The sequence below is a fragment of the Mustela putorius genome, unplaced genomic scaffold (assembly GCF_011764305.1).
Source record: "Mustela putorius furo isolate JIRA1106 unplaced genomic scaffold, ASM1176430v1.1 tig00003987_pilon_pilon_pilon, whole genome shotgun sequence".
Classification (NCBI taxonomy): Eukaryota; Metazoa; Chordata; class Mammalia; order Carnivora; family Mustelidae; genus Mustela; species Mustela putorius.
The window spans coordinates 5,656,459-5,681,467 of NW_025422126.1; the positions used below are offsets into that span (position 1 = coordinate 5,656,459).

A 25,009-nucleotide genomic window follows, 5' to 3' on the forward strand; every position below is an offset into this window, starting at 1 on the left:
GCCTTCATGGTTTTGCCCAACCTTCCGATTTTGCCCCACACCATTCTATGAAGAATGATCCAGCCTCAAGTACGTAGGGACTTGGTCTGAGTCATCTGTGTTTTCAGTGCCCACCATAAGGCCAGGCATAGCACATACAGGAAAGAAGGATGTAAGAGAAATAGCATTTGTAAAGTGCCTACTGTGGGTTGTTATACATGCATTATCTCTTTTACTTCAACAATCCATTTTAGAGATGGAAAAGTTGAGGCTCAACAAAGTTACATGATGTGGTCCAATGTCACACACCTGTAAGTGATGAAGTCGGATCCGATTCCAAGCCTATATTTTTGTCATATGGCAAATAAGAAGCAGAGCTGTAGGTGACATGAGGCAGAGATAGTGCCTCTTAATCCCTTGAAACACGGTAGGCATCCAGTCTCCAGTAAGAGGCTCATGATGATGACCCCTGTAGTAATTTTATAGTCGTACCAAAGTGGCCTCTCAGACCAAAGGTTTTTCTTCCCCTTTTATTTCATTCAAGGGAAATGCATTAGTGGTGCCTGGGCAGCTCAGTCAGCTAAGCGTCTGCCTTTGGCTCAAATCATGATCCCAGGGTCCTGGGATCGAGTACTGGATTGGGCCCTCTACTCAGTGGGGGGCCTATTTCTCCCTCTGCCTCTCTCCCTGCCTGTGTGCTTAATTTAGTTTTTCTCTTAAAAATAATTTTTTAAAAAATATTAAAAAAAAAAAGTAATGCATTAGTTTCTTTCCTTGGAAGCCCAGATCTAGCTGGAGATTATTTTCCAGTAGCTCCAAACTTCAGAACAGCTGCCTCCCACGACCCAACGTCATCCTAAACACAGATTGTGTTGTCATCAACCAGAAATAGAATCAGGGTGAGAGCATGGATTCTCTTGAAGGGTAAACATAGAACTTGGATGGCAGGTGAAGCCTTCTTAGTGCCGAGTGAGAAGGTCAGGGCCAGCATGCGCCGGGCAGGCCTCGGACTGAGCCACAGGTTGGAGAGAGCAACCCTACCTCTGCCTTTCCCCACCTAGGCCAGGTCCTTGGAGCTGTACCCAGTGGCCAGGCCTGAGCCCATCATGCAGTGGAGATGGTCCACCCTACATTGTCTCTAACCCTTACAACCAGGGGAACGAGGCCTTATTCTCCCCAGCGTACAGACGAGGAAACTGAGCCTTGGAAAAGAGAAAAGATCAGACAAGTATTTTAACTATAATTTCATCCATAAAAACTAAGATACTAAAAGTACCTCATAGGGTTGTGGTGAGGGTTAAGTGTAAATAATCTATGTGTATTTAAACTTAGATAAAAATCAAACAGATCATCAAAGAATGGGATCTGCTGTGATTACGATTTTCCCCTGTAATACTCTTATATTAGCCCATCAAGTGTGCTTAGTGGGGTCACAGTACTTTTCAGGTTACGTGTGCATATGAATCACCTGGAAAAGTTAAGAAAGATAGATTCCTGTCTCCCCACCCCAACCCCAAAGAATCTACTTTGGTAGATCTGGGTGGGGCTTGAAAATTGACATCCTGATGCTACAGGTCATCCCTGATGCTGCAGGTCCATGGACTACTCTTTGAATAGCGAGCTCTATGTTTCAGTGCTCCCCTCTCCATCCATTGCCCCAGCTGCCTCTCACTCACACCCTGGCCAGCTCCAGGTGTAAGAGGAGCATAGCCTGCTATTACTAACGTCTGTGTGAAGCTCGTTTTATTTCCCCAATAGATGTCTAACTTCAGTCTCTAGGCTGCCAATGAGCAGCATCTTGCCTGGGTCAGAAATTTGGCTTTCCAGTGGCATGGTAATTGTCTGGGATTCCTATTGATTTTCTTGTCGAATCTCATGGAGCTTAAAGGGGACACTACAGCTTGGGCACAGATGTGGGCCTGTGGGCATAGGGTGATTGTCTGACTGGAAAAGAGATTTACAAGACTCCTGTACTCAGTGAGTACCAAGGAAGCAGCAGAAAAAGAGGCTCTGGGTTAGTGGGGCTGCTGGGGACCCAGCTCCATGAAGAGGGGCTTTTCATACCTGCGCAGGGGAGCGTGAGGTTCAGCACAGAGCATGAGCTAAGCCTGGAGAGTTGCCAAGCTAGAGATTGCTGAACTCTATTAGTATGAGGGTCAAAGGTCAATAATCTGACTCAGTGTCTCTTTTAGATTGTCCGTTTCTGCCCTTGGTGGCTGCACAGTGTGTGCCATAGGCAAAGGTAATCCTTGCTTTCTCCTGATAACCCTCTCCTTAGCTCCTTCCCCTCAGGGCCCCAGGCCCAGATATCTTTGGATCGAGACATTGGAAAATGGTCAGGAATGTTTGGTGCCCTTTTTGCCGCTCTGTGTGCCCAATTCGAAAGCTGAGGTTTCTGTACTGAAATTGAAAGATGGTTATAGGCCAGGGAGTTTGGGTTAAGGTCAAGTCCTATGGGCAGGTTTGAGGGTAGGGTACCATGTCCATTTGCTCTCCATATTAATCCATCCTCTGGCATAGTAGATACTCCATAAAAATTTGTTGAATGAATGAATGAATGGCCATTCCATATTCAATCCTCCAAAACTGGGAACTTGAAGGTGGATATCAGGCAGGATAGGACACGCTTGCCTTTCCTGACCTCACTTCTTTGGTTTGAGACTTGATGACATCTAAATGATCCAGAAGATGATCCCTGGTAGCCTGAGTTAAAATGAACCCTGGATTCAGGGAGGTGTTATTGAGCAGTCTCCCAGGCCAGAGCTGAGGGACACCTTCTTTGTCATCCCAGTAATCTGGGTCTGCATCACGGTCTGTGTTGTTACTGGAAAACCTTTCCTAAAGCCCAATCTGAACACCGTAGTTTGGCATCTGCTGTGTTGTCAAGCACTGAGGGATACTTGGGTGAGCTCCACTGGCCTGGATCCTGAAAAGTTGGGAGTGAGGTTCCCAAGGTCAGTGTGGTAACAGTAGCAGGAACCAGTGAGAGAAGACCTAAAGGAGAAGCTGAATCATAAGGCCAAAGTCTGGTGTGTCAGCCTTCCACCCCTCATGTCAAGTTTCCACCTTGCTGGAAAGTAACAGTTTCCTTGGGACACTCAGGAGGATCGGGGTGGGGCTGGGAGTAGGGTGCCATGTTTGTTTTCCAGGCCAGTGAGTATCCCAGTGCTTCCAGAACTGCAAACAGAAGGTACAGGCCTCCTGTTCCACCCAGAGTCAGGAGGTAGGGCCAGATCCTCCCTCATCAGACCTCCCTAAGCCCAGTGGAGACTGACAAGGATGCATCCACAGCTGCAAACAGTTAGGCTTGCTCAGGAGCTATCCCTGATCCCACCAGCTTCGGAGTTGGGTTCCAGATTCAGGAGCTCAGGTAGGTGATGTGTCTGGGCAAGGCTGGTGTTTTTGGTGTATCGTACTAAAATGCCCAGCCAAAATCCAGCCAATGCAGAGCTCCCCAGTGATGGACCTGTAAGGCAGCAAATGCCTGTTTTCCCATGAGTACAGGGTAGACCATGGAAAAGCCCCGGATTGGGGTGCCTCAGGTGAAACTAAGCATGACTTCCCGAGAGCTCTGGACTGGGGAACCCACGCCTGGCTTCTCTGGGAGGTGCTGGGATCAAGAGCTGCCTCTTCTCTTGCCATGTCTGTGAGAGGTTGACCTAGGCCTGGGATAGAGCTACCCTGTACCCAGACCATTCTCGAAAGAGGCCTATGTACTTGACAGTGGGCCCTCTGGCCTGTGGGTAGGAATTAGTAACAGACTGTGGAAGGATGTGGCAATAGGGAGGGTAACACTGAAATGACATTAAGGAGAAGGCACTTCATTGAATAGAATCTTACGGAAAAGAGCGAAATGATAGGAAATTAGGGTTATGCCAGGAATCAAAAGGAAGCTTGGAATGGCAGTAAAGGTTCTTAGACCTTTTTCTTTTTTTAGCTCTCACTCCTTCCCCCCTTCCTTTCTTTCTTCCTTTTTAAAACAAAGAAACAAAAAACAGCTGAGTGAGACCTTGGACAATTTATTAAACTCGTTGAGGCTGCTTTTCTTCCATGTAAAGTGGGCACAATAACGTGAACCCCAGGTTGTCGAGAGGATTCAGAGTGTGTCTATGTGGTGCAATGGGGGCAGGGATGGGCCAGCTTGTCCTCTCGCTCCCCGCCTTTTTTCCTCTTATTTGCATCTCTGGGCAGTGCCAGGGGGCCTGAGGCAGTTTGTCAATGAAACTAGAGCCATAAGGGGTCTCTCTCGTATCGGGGGGACCACAGTGACCCACGGAGGAGGCTGGGCTCCTCGCAACGGGAACGGCTGTGCTAGTGAAGGCAGTGACCATGTCCTGTCAGGCTGCCCAGCCAGTCCTCACTGCTCCTCTGGGCCAGGAGCAAGTACCTGCTTTGTATAAAAGAAGAAATAAAAGCGTAGACTTGCCCAAGTACTGAAGGTCACACAACAAGTGATGGAACAGAGGCTGGAACCAAGTTTCCTGATCCGGAGGCTCTGTGAAGTCAACACCCCACTTTTCTGCACTTCTGTAATCCCAGGAACTGTCCGGATTTGGGCTGAGAACTGCTCCCCCCACATGGAATGAGTCCTGGGTGGGGGCTGTGAGAGAAACCCGAGGAGCAGGGATCTCTGTGAGTTTGCCTCACCACACCCCCACACCATCCCCCCAATCTCCTGGGGCTGACCCCTTGCTTAGAGTCCTGCTGGAACAAGATCCGGGTGGGTCAAACGTGTGCTGAGAGCCTGCCCAAGATGGGTACATCAGTATGATTGTTTAGTGTAAAGCTCACCATGGACCCGAGAGGCTGGCTTCGCTATCCCACATTTTAGATGACAAAAGTGAGGCTCAGAGAGTAGCAGTGATTTGCCCAAGGTCACACAAAGTCAGGACCGGAGTGCTCCCACCTGTAGCCCCGTAGCACTGCCAACATTGTCCACCAGGTGGCGATCTCCCCCAAGTTGCTGTGGGCGGCAGGCGGCCTCGACTCTGATAGCCTTGCCTTTGGCTGGTCTTTCAAAGCAGCCCTGAAGCATCACTTAGCACTGTTGTTCCCACCAGGGAAACAACATGTTTCAAATGCCCTGAGAGGGGCTGTGGCCTTCCAGAGAAGGAGGTTCTGTATGTGTGCCTGGGCATGGGATCTGCTTCAGTCCAGTTCCATTTGCGACTGGTGAACCTGCTGCCCTGTCACCAGCTGAGACAGGCTGAGCCTGACTCCCTCGGCACCCCTCTGCCCCTTCTGTTGTCAGGCCTTGCTCCGTGGTGGCAGCTGAGCTGTCCTTTGACTCTGGGAGAGGTGCACGGCCCAGCCTCTTCTGTAGGTGGGTCACCCTCACTGGGTTTGAGGCTGTCTGGACAGCCTGACAGACCCGGGCCCCATTGTAACCAGCGATCTCCTTCCACGCCTGCCTATAGCCAGGAGGAACTAGGAGGGGGACCTCTGCATCCTTCCAGGAACACTTCACACATTCCTTTCATGGCTGCTGGCTGGAACAGCACACCCTCTCAGTGGATTCCTGCCACTGGATGTCTCTACTAGAAACTTCGTCCCAGTCTCCGCACCGCTCGGGGTGGGCCTGTGGGTTCCCAGCTCAGCAGGCTTCCTGCCTGGGTAAGAGAGCAAGGTTCTGCTCCTGGCTGCCCTGGCCAGTTTCTCTGAGGAGCTCTGGAATAGTTCCCATTCTCCATCATGGCAATAACTTCTCCACAGGAACAGAGTACTCCTCCCAGGCCTAAGCTGACATCCCCCTGTTTTCCCTCCTAAGACCTCCGTGTGTTTCTTCACAGAGTCTCAATAGAGTGTGGTCTTAGAGCCTCCTATCCTCGGCTGGGGGCCTTCCCTGCAGTTCCACAAGCCTGCGACCTCAGGGGAAGCCCTTTTCTACATCCTGTCAAGCAAAGGTCCTGGCAGCTACATTTACAGACATTGAAAGGGTTTCGTTTTGAAGTGAGGGAGACTAGGAGCTCCACGAAGGCAGGGAGCTGCCATTTGCATTCTGCGCTGCCAGCACGCATCACAGGGCCTGCATGGAGTAGGCCTGGGCAGATCTCTCATGTGAGTGAGGGGCCCTGAGGTGATCTCCCCCGACACCCTGGATTAAGTTGGGTCGCCCCTCAGAGCAGGATGGCTCTCCTCCCTCTGGAGCCCCCCTCTGCCATTACCCTCTGCAGGGAGTGGGAGGATGGAGGACAGAAGAAATGTCTATGAAGGCAAGCACCACTCAGCTATGACTTCCGGGTTTCCATACTTCTCTCCTTCTCATGCCTCTTCCATGATTTTTGCTAAATCGACATATTCTTAATATTTTTCTTCAGTAGATTTTACGTATATACCTAATCTCACTATCTCCTAAGTAATAATACTCATAAAAGCATAGGCTTGATATATCAGTTTTATTTTTTTTTTCTAAAATACACACTAAAATAAATATGTAACTATTAAGAATATTAGCAGAGACCACCAATAAACATCCTATGTTTGCCACACTTGGGGTATTTATTTTCACAAAACCCTGTGAGGTCAGTGATGTTATTTCTGTTTCACCGGTGAAGAAATAGAAGCTCGGAGAGGTGAACTGCCTTGGCCAAGGTCACAGAGAGTCTTCTGATCTTGACCCCACCACATCCAGATAGGAGAGGTGAAGGGAAGCTGTGTGCTGAGGCGGATACGAGGTGGAAGGGGAGGAGGCAGCTTCCACAGAGAAATGATGGCCCACGTCAGAAAGGCAAATGACCTGAGTCTCAACGTCCTATGCACAGTAATGGCCGTGCAAATAGCCGCAGATTTGCCTGCATTTGTGTGACCAAGATTGATTGTGCCAGCAGCCCCGGTAATTGGATGATGAAAGCACTGCAGCTGGGACTGCTGGCTGGAGATTAATTATTAGGGAGGAGGGGGAGTGGCTGGGATGATGCCTGGCAGTGGCGTCTGTGACGCACCCCCCACAGGAGCAGGCAGCCAGACCTCAGCAATCCGGTGGACCTCTCCCCATCCAGCTGCTGGCCCAGAGCCCTAGCTCTTCCATGTTTGATGGCAGAGGTGGGATGCGGTGTAGGGGAGCTCCCCAGGAGGAAGGCCATTCCTGGGGACAAGCAGCAGCTGCAGGGGCAGGAGGAACCTGGGCTTGGAGTCTGGAGGCCAGAGGGGAAGTCCCAACTTTGTCGCTTAATGGCATTGTAGTCTTGGAAAGGTGACAATATCTTTTGAGCCTCAGTTTCCACAACTGTAAAATGGGGAGGATGGTGTTGACTTCACTAGGAAGTTGCCAGGATCCAAGGACATTATTGGGCCCTCTGTAGACCTGGAAGCTTTTATCTTCATCCCCACTGCTCAGGTCTGGCCCTTGTCCCCCCATCTGGGGCCTGTATACCCTTCCTTACCCTCCCCAGGGCCCTAAAACTTGGTGCCCAGCCACTGTGGGTACTTTCTGCATGAATGTCAAGGTCCCCAGAAGGGTGGGGAAACCAAGGGGTTGGAGGATCCCAAGAGGAGGCCCCGAGGGGAAGATGGGGTTAGAGAACTAATCAGTCCTGAGTCTGGCCATTTCCACGCTCTCTGGGAGACCCTCTTGCTGGGATCTGATTCTGCTCCCACTCACAGGACTCTGGCTGGGATTTGAGGGATCTGTCATCCCCTTCTCTCAGAGGCATTAGGGTCTGAGGGTAAGAGCTGGGGATGAAGAGAAGCAGCCCTGGTGCCCTTGGGGCAGGAGGAGTGGGCTCTGGAGGAAGAAGGCCCCTGGATTCTAATTCCAGCTCTGACACTTAGCCAGAGGGCTGAGTCCAGCTTTTGCTTACACCATGACCTCTCGTGGCTACAACCAAGTCCATGGTTCCTCCCTTGGTCTTCACTTCTTCTACCAGATGCTCCCATCATCCTTCCCAATTCATTCTCATGACAGAGGGAATTTGCCCCTGATTAGGAGGTCACAAGTCCCTCATGGATCTGTGGGAGGGACAGGCCTCTGGACTGCCATGCCTCTTAGCAGACGAGGGTTGAGGCTGGACAGGCTCACACATGTAAAAGGCCCATGGGGTGCCTGGCACAGGGTAAGTACCCACTCCCCACTCCCCACCCCAGCAAACCTTCTCCCACTTAAAGTTCCAGACCCCAGCTCTGCCATCTTTCCCAGACCTCCTGCCAAGCAAGGTCTCTGTCCCTGGGAAGGGAGTAGGTGACAACTGTGAATAGTCACGGAGTATCTTTAAGGACCTGGTCCGGTGCTCGGTGATTTACCCACTCACATTATGAATGCTTTACAGTCCTTGAGACGAAGCTTTGTCCCCGTGAAAACAGGGAGGTTTGGCCCGGTGAGAGAAGGTGAAGCCGGCTGGAACTGCAGATCCCCAGATTAAGGCATCCTTAATCCCACCCAAGCACGGCTTCCACGGGGTGTACTGGTACTTCCTGCCTTCTCTCTAGTAGCTAACAGCTAACTTCTATCAGACCCTTTATGCATGCCAGGCACTGTTGTAAGCACTTTACTTGTAAGCAGTTTACTGGGTCCTCCTCATAACCCTAGAAGATAGGCTCATTCAGTATCCCTGTTTTGGAAACAGCTGAGAGCTCTGCCTCAAGTTCAATAAGTGGGCCACAGTTGTGTCATCCTGATGCAGCCAGGTTTCACAGCCTGGCCATCTCACCGTAGATCCCCGGCTTACAGATCCAGCCTCTCACCATAGACCCCTGGCTACAGCATAGCTGTATGGCTACAGCATAGACTATTGTGCTACAGCATAGCAGCACAGAGCTGCCCACATTCCAATTCAAGGCCCTGGAGCCCATGTTCTGTCTACTTCCTCTGGGAAGGGTCCATCAGTCACCCCTTCCCCAATACACACACGCACATGCACACACCCCTTTAAGGTCTCTCTGTGGGCTCCTTAGCACCCAGCCCACTTGCGACTTTCCCTTGCCAATGACATCCTCTGTCCCACGTTACTCTGCAGCGACTTCTGTTCCTTTCCCCCACTCACAGCCCATGTGCCAGAGTTTCTCCAGGTGTTGTCTACACTTCCTCACTCCTCTTCCAAACTGACTTCCACTCCTCCCTCTCTGCCCTAAGCAGATGGAGACGGTGCCCTCCCCTTTCCGAAGGGAAAACGGCGTGTCCATCCACAGCTGGAAAAAACCCGTCAGCCAAACACGGGATCAGCTCCATAAGTTGTAAAACACGTTCCAGATGTAGCACTTCCATGGCCAATGTAATCGAGATTAAAAAGAAGCTTCAAAAGATGTCCCCAGACCTAATGAAGAGAGAGAATTCAGTGTCGGGGTCTGGTGTGGATAGACCCCTCCAGCCATTCGGTAACACTGGGCCCAGGAAGGCTGCATTGCCAAGGTTACCAAGGACTGCTCCACGGAGTTCCTCTGCCGCCTGCAGCCTGCTGGGCCATCAGCCCAGGTCACCCGGCAGCCTCAGACTCCTTGACGTTCAGGAAGCAATTCCATTCCTCCTGGGCCGACATCACATTATACCACTCTGATTCCTTATCTGTCCTCTGCTGCTTATCCTCTAAGGACTGGAATTCTAGGTTCCAACCTTGATCTTCCATTTGCTATATACTTTCCCTCTAATGACCAAATCCACTCTCACAACCGTGGCCATTCTCGAATCTCTATCTCCATGCTAGGTCTGGGCTCCACACCCACGTACTGAACTGCCCTCTAATTCCATGACCAAGACCAAGCCCATGGGCTGCTCCCAAACTTGCCCTTCCTCCTGGGCTCCCTCTCCCCACCCCTGCCTCCCTGGCCAGAAGCACACACAGTTCTCGGGAGTCCTCTGCTCTTCGCTTTCCACACTCAAGCCACACAAAAATCGGATGTATCTATGCCCTCATAGACTCTCTGGAAACTGTAGAACACAGTTGAAAGAGTATGGGCTTTAAGGTTAAACAGACCTGGGTTGAAATCCTGCCTCTGCCATTTACTGGCAATGTGACTTTGGACAACTCTCTTAATTTACCCAAGGATTAATTTCCTAATGTACAAAATGGGGATAATAACCTACTTTGAAGACTTGTTTTGAGGATTAGAAACACTGATGTAAATCCTTACCCTGTGCCTGTCTGGTCCTAACACTTGCTGGTAGTACTCATCATAACGACAGAGATTATTATTATTTCTGGATTCATGTTATTGCTCTAATCCAGGGCCTCATCTTCTCTCTTGTGGACCACTGATGGCATCAACCTCCTCCTAGAGCTCCCAGCCTTCATTCTCCATCACCACCTCCAAATCTGCTTTTGTGGCAGTAGGTGGAGAGATTTTTCGAAAATGCAGATCTGGGGGGTCCTAAGTGGCTCAGTCCATTAAGCATCTGCCTTCAACCCAGGCCATGATCACAAGGTCCTAGAATCGAACCCCGCGTTGGGCTCCCTGCTCAGTGGGGAGCCTGCTTTTCCCTCTCCCTCTGCCCCTCTTCCTGCTTGTGCCCTCTCTCTCCCTATCTGTCAAATAAATAAAATATTTTAAAATAAAATAAAATGCAGATCAGATCAGACAGTTACTTGCTTAAAACTCTTCTCTCCCCCATTCTGTCTGATCTGTGTCCCAGCCACACTCACAGGTCTCAGAGCACGTTACTCACTCAGTTCCCATGGCCTCTGCCTGAAGGTTTCCTTTCCCACCCTTCCATTATTCCCTGCCTGACACGTCCTCCCTCTTCATGTCCAGAGCCAACACCTGCCACCCCTCCAAGGGTGTTGTCTATATACTTGAAATTGACTGGAGGGCAGGGGCCAGATCTGACTCAGCTCTATGACCCCTGCTTGCCTGTGTAGGGCTTGGCATAAAGAAAGGCCTCACAGAATGTCTTCAGACACTTGCCCAAGGCTTGCCTAGCCTTGGACCCTGGTTCCTGGTCTTCCTGTCCAGGACTCTTTTCACCACACAGGTCACTCTGCTCCCGTAGAGAGCAGAAGCCCAGAGCTGGTGGCTTGGGTGGTGTCTCCCCCTGCAACGGCAGCAGCTGACCTGGGGACATCACACACACTCATCTCAGTGCTGCACTCGATAAGTGGGGGAAGGATAAAATTATCTACTGCCCACGTCCTATATCTGACATGGAGGAGAGATAAAACATGAACGGCACAAAATCCAATCTTCCTTGGTGCAGAGGCTGGGAGAGGTGGCGGTGGCAGGGGGAGGGCGGCAGCCCAAGCGGCAGCTCCTCGCACAGCACATCTCATATTTATTGGCTCGTAATTGAAGGCAGCCTGGAGATGTCCCAGCACTAGCCCCTGGCAAGACAGATGGGGGCACAATGCCGGCTAAGGGAGGATGACAGGATGCAGACATGCTCACGGGATGGCAGCCCTGGAGGGGAGGCCAGAGAAGGGGAGGCGGCTAGTGGGCAGCTGCACCGGCCCTGGGAGTCCCCTCCACAAGAGGTCAAGGTCCCACTTCTACCATCTATTTGTAGTGACCTTGAGTCAGACTCTTCCTCCTCCAGGCCCATCATTTCAGCCTTCTGCATCTCATTACCAGGGGATAGGAGAGCTATACCGGGATTTGGGGAAAATCCAGGCTACCAACTCCCTGTGTGGCTTTAGGTGAATCTCTGGACCCCTGAGATTTGTGCCTTCTCCTAGTAAAGATGAGAGGATGCTTCTGTCTTCCGTGTGAAGGCTCGGGGGGTTGGGGTGATCTATAAGCAACTGAGTCCTGCATTTTAGCAACATCACTAGAAGGTTCCCTGTTGGGGAAAGCAACGAAACAGGAAATGTTGCCAAATAGTAAGAATCTGCTTTGGCTCCCATTGGCTCATGGAAATAATCCAAATTTCCAGGCTTGGCATTCAGGCTCTAACTCTGGGTTTTGTTTTGTTTTGTTTTTTTGTTTCGGTATCACTGTGGGGAAAGAGTTTGAGGCTGGGGGCCAGGAGGCCTGGGACCAGTCTTACCACTATCTTGCTATGTGACCTTTAGCAGGGCTCTGACCGGCTCCCGGTCTCATTTTCCCTGTCTGTAAGATTTCTCTATGTGATCTATGAGGTAATTAAGGTCTCCGAGTCCAGGGCCAGTCAGTGACTAAGGCCTGTCATGGATCCCTCCAAGTGTCCCAGTCCTCCCCTCCCCCCTCCTATAAGGGCTACTACCTCCCCTCAGTACTTATCTTTTTCTCCGGGACCAACCCAGGGGCCTTCTGGCTGGTGTCCCAGCCTGAACCTTGGCATAAAGGTTCTCTGCCCACCCTTCTCCACACTCCGGTCACGTGACCCTCCTAAAGCATGTATTGGACCCTGTGCCAAACCCTCCTTCATCTTCCCTGACATTGAAGATGCTAGGTGATCTGGCCCAGTCTTGTCCTCTGTGCCTCGCCTATCTGCACGTTTCAGGCTGGTCTCCTCACTTGTCTCCTCAGTGCCTTTGCTCAAACTATTCTCCTAGACCTCCCGCCTGCCCTCTCTTCAGTTCTGACACAGGATCTTCCCAAACTGGTCCCTGCTCTAGCCTCTCCAGAAGCTTCTGGACTTCCGAGTCCCCACAGCCTCAAGTATGAATGATGTCACCTCTTCTCCCTCCTGCAGCTGACGACCAGAAATGTTTGAGCTACAGGGGTCCCAGAAGTGACCTCCTCTAGTCCCCCATTGTATGGATGGGGAAATGGGAGGCCCAGAGAGGGGCGGTGGCCACATGGCAAGTCAGTGTAGAGCCGGGGGTGGGTCTCCTCCGGTGCCTGCTCTCTGGGGTGGGGGACTCAGGGCTGGAGCAGAACTGCAGGAGAGACAGAGAAAGGGGATTGGGCAAAAGGGACCTCCTGGCCACTGTGCCTCTCCTCTAGTGGTTAGGTGAGCTCAGCCAGAGAGACTCAAGGATGGGGAGAGGCTTCTATGGACTGAGTTCCCATCCTTACTGGGCCCCTTGCTGGTTCTGTCATATCAGGGATTGTAGGTCTCAGTGCTTTAGCTGACTAAGGCACAGGGTAGGATAGGATTTGCCCACATGCCCCAGAATGTTAGGTCTGACCAAGCCTGACACCAGAATCCAAGACCCTAGGAGCCCACCCAGCCTGCCACATTCCTACTCTGGGGCACGTGGAGGGGGTGGTGAGCACCTGGACACTGGAAGGCGCCCAGCTCCCTCCCTGGCTGTCCCAACATCATTTTCATCTCTGGACAAGACTTTTCTCTAACCAATGGGAGCCACCCATTCAGTGGAACGAACTCCTCGGCTGGGTGTCAGGGACACTTGGTCACTGCCCTCGCAGCTCACAGGCCTGGAGATCGGGGACAGGGATCCTTTAGGGGAAAGAAGATGAGGCTAAATCATCGTGGTGGTGGGTGGAGATGGATTGGGAGGGTGCCCGAGAGGGGGTGTTGGCAAGAGGACCTGTGCTGTCAGGATCCTGGGTGCCCAGGGGTGACGGTAGCCAGACCTGAGCTAGGATGCCAAGTATGTGTCTCAGACCCACAGGGGCCTGCAGAGGACTGAGTCCTGATCAGAAAGCTGGCCCCTGCCAGGGAAAGGGCCAGGAGAGCCTTCCCCATCTCTCTCCATATTTTAGTGAATCATTGTCTCAGGGCTAAAGTCACTGCTTAGGATGAAAGGCTGTTTTATGCGGGTGGGCTCAACATGATGGTCACATTAAGTGGTGCCATGAGGGAGATTTTCCAGGTGTGAGGTTACTAGTTTCCTAGATGTAATTTCATAGGAGGAATATGGCCAAAATGGACCCTCATCAATCTTGCAGCTGAAGCAGCCTGTTTAAGACACCCAATCGCATGTTACCCCCATAGCATGTCTGTCAGTGACACTGCAGTCCCCGTGTTCATCCCACAGATCATCAGAGAACACTGGGGGGCCAGGCTCAGGCTCTGGGAAGCCACAGTTCCCCGCCTGCATCTTCTTTCATTTTTATAGTTTCATTCTTGCATTCATTCTTTAATGCACCTAGGGTTTATTTTGGAATATGATAAAAGGTGAAGCTTTAAAATGATTTTCCTCAGGGTGTCTGGGTGGCTCAGTTGGTTAAGCATCTGCCTTTGGCTCAGTTCATGGTCCCAGGGTCCTGGAACTAAGCCCCACTGGAATCGGGCTCCCTGTTCAGAGTGAAGCCTGTTTTTCCCTCTCCCTCTGCCTGCCTTTCTGCTTACTTGTGATCTCTCTCTCTCTCTCTTTGTGTGTGTGTGTGTGTGTGTGTGTGTGTGTGTGTGTGAAATAAATAAATAAAGTCTTTAAAAATAAAATAAAATAATTTTCTTTCAACTGGACTGAGTACCTGTGAATTGCGATCTACGTAAGAATTTTCCGGAGTGGTTCAATAGCGTACTGGCCCCACAAGATCCTCGGGAGTCAAAAGGTCTGTTGTGAGAAAGTCTAGGAACTGCTGCATCCTCAATGACCTTCTCAGAGATTCCCAGTGGATACGGACCTAGTAAAGGCTCTAAGGAGCCTTGCATCTAAGGAAAGCTTTAGGTCTTCTTCCATAATTTTCTTTGACTGCAGAAGCCATTTTTTAGTTACAGTTACAAACACAATGCTGAGCATCTTCCACCTTGGAAGATGATAATAGAGCAGAACGAAGACTGAGGCCTCCTCTGCCTTGGATGCAGCTTCTGCTTGCTTATGGATCAGGGGTCATGGCCAGAAAACACGCACACAACCAGCTCTGCTCCAGGCCCTCAGCACTAAGGGCTCTGCCAGGAGCCACACACCATGGGTGCCCCACAGAGGGCGAAGTGGCCTGTCTAGCACTGGGCTAAGACTTCACTGAGGAGCATTTGCTCTGAGCCTTGTAGGATGAGCAGGAGTGTGTGATGGAAACAGATGTGATGAAGGCAGGACCTCCTGAGTCTGGCAGAGACCCAGACCCTGTCTCCAGAGCCATGGGATGGAAAGAGCTGTATAAACAGAGATGCTCGTAGGGAGCCAGGTGAGAGTGCAAGTGCCTATGACATGGGGCACAGTGGGTGTGGACATGAAGCCAGAACAGGGGCTGGGAAGAGGCCTGAGCATTCACCTTCTAAGTTCAGGGTCTGCTTTGATGAGGCAGGGTCTCCTGGGGCCTCATTACGGTAGTTGGCACAGGCCACATATATGATCCCCTCCGAAGCCTCTGTTTCCTCAGGGAGTCTATGAAGTTCCTTTCCTGTCTGGAACAAGTAACTAGGGAGTTGGAGTGGAGCGAGGGGAGAATGTGGGGAACCGAATTCCTAGGGATTAATTAGGGCCCTTCAACGAGAACGGTTTCCCCGCTGGAGGCCAATTAGGGCAACTGGAAGCTTGGAAGAGGAAAGGGAGGTACGTGTGTATGGGCTGGAGGCAGGCCCATCTGTCCTGTGCTGAGCTGCGTCCCTCTTGGGGATAGCAGGTCTCAGAGGCAAACTGTCCACTTACAGGAAAAATACAAGTGCACATAACCACAGAAGAGTTTTCATCCTCTAACTCTGTGTGAGGTCTTTCATCGTTATCACAAGAATCACCCTCCCCTGGGTAGCACTGTCCTACACTGAGCCTTCACTAGGGGCCATACCCTAGGCCATGCCTTTGCATTCAGCAGCCACCAGCAATGCCAGAGCATTTCAATTTTTCCACGTCCCCACCGACCCTTGCTATTTTCCGCGTGTGTGTGTTTCTTAACAACGCCCATCCTAATTTGTGCGAAGTGGTTTCTCATTTTAGTTCTGATTTGCCTTCTCCCAATAACTAATGTTGTTGAGTGTCTTTCCATGTGCTTTTTTGCTATTTGTATATCTTCTTGGAGAAATGTCTATTTAATTCCTTTGCCCACCTTTGAATTGTGTCAATTTTTCTGTTGTGAAGTTGTAGGAGTTCTTTATATATTCTGGATATTAATCCCTTGTCAGGTGTATGCTTTGCAAATATTTTTTCCCATTCTGGGGATCAGTTTTCCCTTTCTTGATAGTGTCCTGTGATGCAAAAAGGTTGAAACTATTGTTTTAACCAGGAGATACGCATTGACTGTGCCTCGTGGTGGGTGAGGCTGCAGGCGGGAAACGTTATTATCGTTATCATTGTTGCTGCTATTATTTCAGGCCTGCTTCTGAAACATGTTTAGGAGAGGGACCCAGTGAGTGGGGTGGAACCAGCCTGGGATTCCGTAGCACCATAATCCGCTGTGGTTCGGTCAATGTTCCTTCTAGAAGGGGAACTGAAGATGAAAAGATGTCATGAGGCTCTGACAGACACGCAGGAAACCACAGCCCTGAACTGAATCTGAAACTGGTACCAGAAAAGAATTTTCACAAGACAGAACTTCAGTAGTTATGTGGTGATACTTGTGGAGTTGTTTATCGGGTGGTAGTGGAGTAAAGAGAAAAAAAATCCCTTCCACGTCCCTAGGTTAGATTCTAAGAGTTTATGGAGCTCAGAGGCAAGGCAACTTACTAAGTTGTCTTTTTTTAGACCTTGAGGATTGTGGTCCCTTGAAGGTCTAGAGACCAATTTCAAGGACTAAGGCAAGTGCTGCAGAGTGCATGTGATTTAGATAGAAGAGCATGAGTCCAGATTTCAGTTGCTCAGGGGCAGTCAACAAGGAGAGTGAGAGCCTTGCTGTCATTCTGCTTCCAGAAACCCTTTCTGACCACACCAGGATTGGTGAGACCGTGGAACACGGAGTCTTGGAACAAATCCTCCCCTTGGCTGAGCTGCAACACCGGTTGAACTCCCAGCTACCTTGGGTTTTATGCAACAGGAAAATGGTTAAAGTTAGCTCCATGAGTGGCAGAACATTGAACCCTGGAAACTGGAATGAGAGTATCTGTGATGAGCCAGAAATGAGGTTCTGTCACCTGGGTCCCCCAGATACTTTCGCTGCATGGTCTGTCTGTCCCTGTGTGGACAAGCTGGACAGGTCTTCAAGAGACAATCTGGCATGGCAGGGGTGGAGAATAAGGAGTCCGGCTGGGCTGCTAGGGCCAGAAAGAGGAAAAAGAGAAAGAGTAGAGGTTGTAGACACAACACAGTAATCGTAAAGGGAGACTTCTCTACTTAGCTCCCCATTGTTGTGGAATGACTGGGAAATAAAAGAACTGTAAGGCTTCGATGCCCACACAGGTTTGGGAAGGAACGTCCCTTATCTAAGCAGAAGCTAGAGGAAGGGTCTGCTCTACTTTTATGACACGAGTGTCTAGAAATCAGAGGAAAATTTCCTGTGTGACTGGTGTTATAGTATTTGTTGTGGCAGTGAGTTTTCAGGCAACAAGGATCTAGAGGGTGGCAATGTCAGACTTTTTCCTGGAAGGGGATTTCTGACTTGCTACCACAGCAGAAAAGGGCAAGGCTGATTCACACTATCTGTTGGCAATCCTGGGGACATCTAGAAATACGGGAAGAAGAGACACAAGGGGAAAGATGGAATTTCTTGCTAGTCAAAGGCTTGAAGTCTCTGAGATTCAAAATTCTTTGAACTAATGGAATTGTGATCACAATTATCTTCATAGTCTTGTGAGATTTGGGATTCATAACTTAAAAATTGAATAGAAAAATCCTTTATGTTTTATCTATGAATTAAGAAAAGGTAGGTGCCTAGGTGGCTCAGTGGTTAAGCAGCTGCCTTTGGCTCAGTTCATGATCCCAGGGTCCTGGGCTAGAGCCTCACATCAGACTCCTTGCTCAGCGGGAAGCCTGCTTCTCCCACTCCCTCTGCTTGTGTTCCCTCTCACTGTGTCTCTCTCTGTGTCAAATGAATAAATAAAATCTTAAAAAAAAAAAAAGGAAAGAAAATCATTATTTTATTATAAGGGAGGAGAAACACTTAGGGCTGTTTTTTGAGATTTTTGTTCTACCCGGCTATCTGAATTTTCCACTTTTCCCTCTATTGTTATTAGCATTTGTGAGTAGGTAAAGTTACACCTGTGAATCAGGGTTCCTCACATTCTTTGGGTCCTGGAGACTTGTCGTTTCAGTGATGGCTGCTTTGACATCCTTGTTCCTTAGGGCATAGATGAGAGGGTTGAGGACAGGGGTGAGAAGAACACACACCACATTGGCCATGATGTGGGAGTCGAGGGGCATGTCGGCCCTGTAGGCCACAGAAGATACTATGGCAGTGCATAGGTAGTAGGTACCAACCACCAAGAGGTGGGAGCAGCAGGTGGAAAAGGCTTTTGAGTGTCCTTCTTGGGAGATTATGCAAATGTGGCACCAAAGCCAGGATATGGGCACAGGAGAGAAGCACCAGGAGAAGGGGCAGGAAGGACACCTCCATGGTGATGCAGAAGCCCATGAGGGTCTCGAACTTGGTGTCAGAGCAGGAGTTCTGGACCACAGCCAGGTGGTCACAGAAGCAGCGAGAGATGTGAGCTGTGTTGTCAAAGGCCAAGCGGGAAGTCTGCACCCCGGTGGGGATGTGTGGGAGAAGGACAGTGAGCTAGGCTCAGGCTGCCCGGGTGGCATCGGTGTGGGGGTCATGAGGACAGGGTATAGCCCAGGGGCGGCAGATAGCCACATAGCGGTCATAGGCACAGCCACCAGTATGAAGTCTTCTGAGCAGGAGAAGCTGGGGAAGAGGTGAATCTGCAGGAAGCAGGCGGGGAAACTGAGGAAGCGGTCCTCAAGCAAGAGGAGGGATGGCATCTTAGGGACAGTGGTCGTGGTGCAGAGGATGTCCAGGGCTGAGAGACTGATCAGAAAGAAGTCCATGGGCTTATGGAGGCTGGGCTCTGCCACCACAGCCACTGGGATGAGCAGATAGAGCAGGAGAAAGACAAAGAAGATAGGAAGAAAGAGGGATGTAGGCAGAGAGGGGATGCCCACCAGGTAGAAGATGGCTGAGGACTCCTCTGATCTATTACAGGCTATGGTCTCTGTGGTGGGTTACTATGGATGCCCAGGAAGTAGGGAGTGGAAACGTCCGGGGACAAATCATATCTGGAAATCAGAACAATCAATGCTTCTGGAATGATAATTTTGTGATTATCACTGAATAATTAAGGTTACCCTCTTTTCTTTTATAATCAAGTATGGGAAAGTGTCTACAATATGCAACCATGTGTCACATGCTGGGTATAGAGTAAATACTTGAACAAGACAGTCTCTAACTTCATGGACATGTTTCTAGTGGAAAAAAGAGACATTAAGCAACGAATCACATATTAATTATAGTTGTGTTACATGTTATGGAAGGATTCTGTTGTCTCTGGGTGTGAGGCTCTTTGTCAGGTTACAGTGAAGGGAAATGCTCTTGATGGGAAGAATCATTCCTAATTGGAGTCAGAACCGATGGTGGCTTCTCCCACAATTGGCAGCAAAAAAGAATCCAAGACAGCATCTGTGTGACTCCATAGGACATAGGTATCTTCTGTAGCTTCAGGCTGGCTGCTGTGGCTCAGTGGGGGGCTTCTGTTTAACCATTGCATGCCCGCTACCCAGCAGGCCCCTGGCGTCTGGGCACAAGTTGTCATGGGACCTGGGGGGGCATTGACCATAGAGAGAAACTGGCTTGCAGTAGCTGCTCAAAGGTGAAAGAACCCCTCTCGGAGGAACCGGAAGGGATTCTGGGTTTTCAACCCACAGATCTGGGGGTTTGAGAAGGGAAATACTGATTTGCCCTCCCTGTTGGATTTGTCCCTTGGACGAAGGGCCCTGAGAAATCTATATAGATATCGATATTCCTGTCTCACTAATTCCGGTGACTCCATGAGCAGTGTCCCCGTGATTTTCCTGGAGTCACCTCCAATTTCTCTCTCTTCTCACAACACCTCTGTGTGGAAGACCAACAATGTAAAAACTGGAAAAAACATTTTTATTTTCAAATGCAACAATTTTCTCCCCAAAGACCAGAGAGTGAGCATAGAAAGGGCAGAGGGTTGGGGCATCTGGGAGACTCATTTGGTTAAGCGTCTGACACTTGATGGTGATCTCAGGGTCGTGGGATTGAGCCCCCTGTTGAGCTCCATGCTCAGGGAGGAGTCGGCTTGAAGATTCTCTTCCTCTTCCCCTCCCCCAGCCTCTCTGTCTCTCTCAAATACATAAACAAATATTTTTTAAAAAGAAAGAAAGAAAGGGACTTTCTCAGCTGCCACAGGCAACCTGCAGGGCCCCCAACCAGAGCTCAGGCCTTCGTTTTCCAAAAACAGGCTCTTTCTTCTATGTCATGTTTCCTGGAGGATCCAGAAGCTCAAGTTTTCAGGAAAGAAACTTGAGGAGAAAATACTAGGACAAAGATTTTCTGTTTCCCTTTCCATTTTTTTTTCCGTTGATAACATCAGAGACATCTATATTTCATATTTCTTTCTGAGTCTCCCTCTGGTGAGTGCTGAAACAAGACATGGTATCTGCCAATTCAAATTCCTTTGAAATCTTCCAGAAGTCAGACCCAAGGACCTTGCCCAAGAGAGAAAGTCCTCTGTCCTAAATTGAGAGGCTTATCCCTTACTCTCCGAACCCCACCCTGGACGTTGGGCCTCTGGGATTTTCTCACACCTGAAAGAATGTGACTGCATGGCATGGGCATTTCTGTGCTCAGAGAGGGAGTTGAGGCCAACAGTCCCGGGTGAGGCAGAATAGGACATCGGGAGGCAGAAACGCCAAGGGTCAACGCCAAAGGGGTCCTCAGGGGTCACTGAGTCCAGCAGTTTTCTCTTCCCTCCTCTGCTTGGCTGCTTTGCAATTCCATCCAGAGGCGCACCTTGTCCAGATCTGTCCAGGTCTAAGGTCCCACAGCCCGTGTATCCACAGCCAGCCTGGATCCTAGTTGCCTCCATCTTGTGCACCCAATCTCTCTTCCTCATCCCTGGTCCTGGTTTATAGGTCCTGGCCTCTCTGCCTCGTTTTCCCACCCCAGCATTCTCTGTCTGTCATGGGGCACTTTATCCCTAGCCCTACTCACCGGCTAGCCCTGGTCCACACGGGTATCTCCTGTGGTATCTCCATGCAAGGCTTTTTTGCTGTGGCACCATGACCCATTAGACCCTAAGCTCTCTTCTTTTAGCCAGGTCTCTTGGGTACTTTCTTTCAAGATGGTCCTCCTATGGGAACTGTACCCTCCATCCCTCAGCGATCAACTCCCTGGCATCTCTTAGGACATATATGGGGGAGGGTAGGCTTTGTCTCTAGACTTTGCCGATAACAAGAAGAGTACCATTAACAGCCCTCAAGGGCTCAACCCTTTATGCCAATGGTGTAGGCTTTTTATTTTAATGGGAAGTCTAACTGAAATGCATGGATGTGTCATCTTGTCTACCTGACTTGGCCTGTTGGAACCGTCTGCTCGGTTGAATTCTCTTTTATCATTCTATATTCATTAATTTATTTACGCAACAATATTTATTGAGCTCCTAATCTGTCTCGGGCACTGTTATTTGGTGTCCTGAGTGCAGAATAAGCTGCGTCTAAAGCGCGAGGGTTCTTATCCAAGACTGGGTCTTGAGATACGTGATTTTGGTGATGGCTGCCTTAACATCCTTGTTTCTCAGCGTATAAATGAGAGGGTTGAGGATTGGTGTGAGAATGGCATATGCCACATTGCCCATGATGTGGAAGTCAAGGGGCAGGTCGGCCCTGTAGGCCACATAGGCTATGGCAATGGATGAGTAGTAGGTACCAACCACCAGGAGGTGAGAGCTGCAGGTGGAGAAGGCTTTTGAACGTCCTTCTCGGGAGCTGATGCGAAGTACTGAAGCCAGGATGTGGGCATAGGAGAGAAGCACCAGGAGAAGGGGCAAGAAGGATACCACCATGGCGATGCAGAAGCCCATGAGGGTCTGGGGCATGGTGTCAGAGCAGGAAGCCTGGACCAGAGCCAGATGATCACAGAAACAATGGTAGATGTGAGCGATGTTTTTATATGCCATCTGAGAGGTCTTGACCGCTGCTGGGATGGGCAGGAGGAGAGCGATAAACCAGGCACAGGCTGCCAGTGCAGCATTGGTTTGTGGGGTCATGTGGACAGGGTAGCGCAGGGGGCGGCAGATAGCCACATAGCGGTCATAGGCCATGACCACAAGGATGAAGGCTTCTGAACATGTGAAGCTTTGGAAGAGGTACATTTGCAATAAGCAGGCAGGGAAGCTGAGGAAGTGGTCTCCAAGCAGGAACAGGGACAGCATCTTGGGGACAGTGGTCGTGGTGAAGAGAATGTCCAGGGTTGAGAGGTTGATCAGGAAGAAGTACATGGGCTTGTGGAGGCTGGGCTCTGCCACCACAGCCACCAGGATCAGGGCATTTCCCAGAAGGATGAGAAGATAGAAGAGGAGGAAAATAAAGAACACAGGGAGGAAGAAGGTCTCTGGCAGAGAGGGGATTCCCACCAAGTAGAAGACTGGTGATCCATCCTCTGATCCATTGCAGGTTGTGGCCTCCATAGTGAAGCAGCGCTGGATTTCTGGGAGATAGGCAGCTGGAACATCTGGATCCTGGAGATATCTGAAAACCATAGAAACAAAGGGCACTGGAATGACATTTTTTAATGTTTATAGTTAACATAAGCACAATCACTTACAGCCAATTCTAGTAGACTGATTGTAAGTTGTGGTATTTATCTATGATATCTATCATGGGAACCCCAAACTCCTCCCTTTCTTCTTTGGTCAAATATTAATTACTAGTTCATAATAACCTACCAGACAGAAGTCATTATGTTGTGTTCATGTGATACAGTGACGAAAGTGAAGAAAGCAGACGAAATTCCTATCTGAGAGTTCATGTCTTACTGGGAAAGTCAGATCTTAACAGTTGATTATAGAATTATAATTGTGAAAAATGCTTAGAAAGAGTTCTTCTGGTCTTCATCTTGGGTCCCATGTTGTCTGGCTTGGGATGTCTCTTCTCTCAAATCAAGTCCTTACACTTGTGTTTCTAGTTTTGCACTCACTCAAATTCTACCATCTTGCCGCCATCTTGTAAGGGCTGCTGTCTCCAAGGCTCTCCACAACTTGCTTCTGCTCACATACTTATTAAACCTGTTTCTTGCTTGTATGCCTTGAGTAGTGTTTTTTTCCACATACCTCTTAAGCTACATATCTGGACTTCTATGTACGATGTAATAGGTCATGGTGGCCCAACACTTGCATGGCAACAACTAGGAAAACTTGGAGAAAATACACAGATAACATTTTTAAAAATAAATTGGAGAAACATGGCTTCCATGAGGATGAAATGAATTGGAACTCCAGAGAGGAGGGACTTTCCAAAGTGAACTGCCAAGCACCGGTTCTTATCCTTCCTAGGAACATTTGATTTGGGGACCATTGCGTGGATTGGACTTGGCCCAGGCAGAGGGACACAGATGACGAAAGGAAAAAAAGCAGTGCTTTTTGGCAGTCAAAAAAGGTTTGTAAAACAAACTGGGAATTTAAGACAATCTAAATGCAGAACAGGTTTTCCCCATGGGACAGCTTCTGAATCTGGGGGCTATGCAAAAGAGTTTGGGAAGCAGGGCTTGAAGCTTCCAAAAAAAATAATAAAGAGACTTCTAAAAGGTAGATCCCATGATGCTTAAGAGGTTAGAGGGAAAGAGCCTGCCTCCAAAACATAAAGGTCTTATCCTCAAAACATTTTCAAAATTTCTGAAGCTGTAAAAAAAAAAAAAAAAAAAAAAAATCTGAAGCTCTGTGTGTGTGTGTGTGTGTGTGTGTGTTGAGAGAGTAGGTGGCAAGGTTGCTAAAGCTTAAGTTCAAAACCTCCAAAGGGTAGAAACAAATCTATAATGTTTCAGGGCTGAGGAGACAGAGATCCGCCATGTTAACAATCCACAGCCCAGGAGGCCATACCTTAAGAACAAGAGCAAATTCAAGTTAGAATGAATCTTATGAAAACTGAAACTGAACCTAACTCAAGCCTTGATTAGCTCAATTTTGTGGGGAGATTTGACTAGGCTGGGCTCAAGGGAGCCTTCTGGGTTGCTGAAAATATGCTATATCTTTAGCTGATCTATTTACACTTATATATCTATATTTGTCTTTTTTAAAAAAAGATTTTATTTATTTATTTGAGAGAGGGAGAGAGAGAGAAGAGAGAGGGTATGAGCAAGGCTGGGGGCAAAGGGAGAAGCAGACTCCCCGCTGAACAGGGAGCCCAATGCGGGGCTTGATCCCAGGACCCCGGGATCATAATCTGAGCTGACGGCAGCTGCTTAACTGACTGAGCCACCTCTGGTGCCCCTATAGATCTATATTTGCATGTATATCAATATCTGTATCTGTGTCTGTGACTATGATCTCTGAATCTAGAGCTATAGCTATATTTATAGCTAGATCTATATTTGTACCTAATATTGTAGGCTTTATTACGCCTGAGTTATACCTTATTTAAACAAGCAAGCAAGCAGGCAAACAAAAACAACAGGATATTTTAAATCTTGCCTCTGTGTGTATGGGTTTTTGTCCTACTACAGTTAGAGGAATGGCAGAGGCAGCCTTTTGTTGGAGAAGTTGCTTGCTGATAGGAGTCAGGGTTAAAGGTATATTCAATCCAGTGGCAGAAAGAAAGATTGAAAGGCTTTCAAGTATGATATGATTTGTTCCCTCTCTCCTAGTTGCTGCTGCAGGAGAGCAGGATTTCCTGATGAACGGTAGCCTGTAGACTTCCCTAGCCCCAGCTAAGAAGGTACTGCAGTAAACTGGAAACTTAGGGGTCTTAGGGGCCACTGTTGGAGAGACAAAAACAGTATTCTTGTGACAGTGCCTAAGGCACAAGCCCCTCCCTCAGGGGCTTCCCTTGTCAAGGAAGGAGAGATGTGTGCTTCTGAGCACTCACAGACCCGGAGGCCTTCAACCGACTGGGTATATGGATTCCTTTCATACACAGGAACAAGTCCATGGTCACTTTATATCATGGCCTCGTTAACCTTGATGATTTCTAAAACGACTCCCTTCTTGATTTTTCCAGAACTGTCCTGTTTCTCTGACTTGTGCTAAAACCTCTCTCATGTCATTGAATCATAAGAATACTAAACCTGAAAATGGTTGCCAGATTTTTTCTTTATAGACCGAAAGGCCAAAGGCTTGCCCAAGATCACATGGGGCCAGTCAGTCACAGAACGAGGACAAGGACTCAGGTCTCAGACTCCCAGACTGGGGCTCTCTCTCTAGATCATGTCCCCTGGACAATCTGGAAGTTTT

At 49.2% G+C, this 25,009-nt stretch overlaps 1 protein-coding gene and 1 pseudogene across 1 annotated transcript; both read right to left on the minus strand.

Annotated features, from left to right (window-relative positions):
• Positions 1–17,795: 17,795 nt before the first annotated feature.
• LOC101684768 lies at positions 17,796–20,653 on the minus strand (annotated as a pseudogene).
• A 255-nt stretch (positions 20,654–20,908) lies between these two features.
• LOC101684494 (olfactory receptor 2AT4) lies at positions 20,909–22,252 on the minus strand. Its single transcript, XM_004768215.2, is given in 2 exon segments — positions 20,909–21,323; positions 21,326–22,252. Coding segments are annotated over 2 exon segments (1,035 nt in total). The 3' UTR covers positions 20,909–21,215.
• Positions 22,253–25,009: the final 2,757 nt, after the last annotated feature.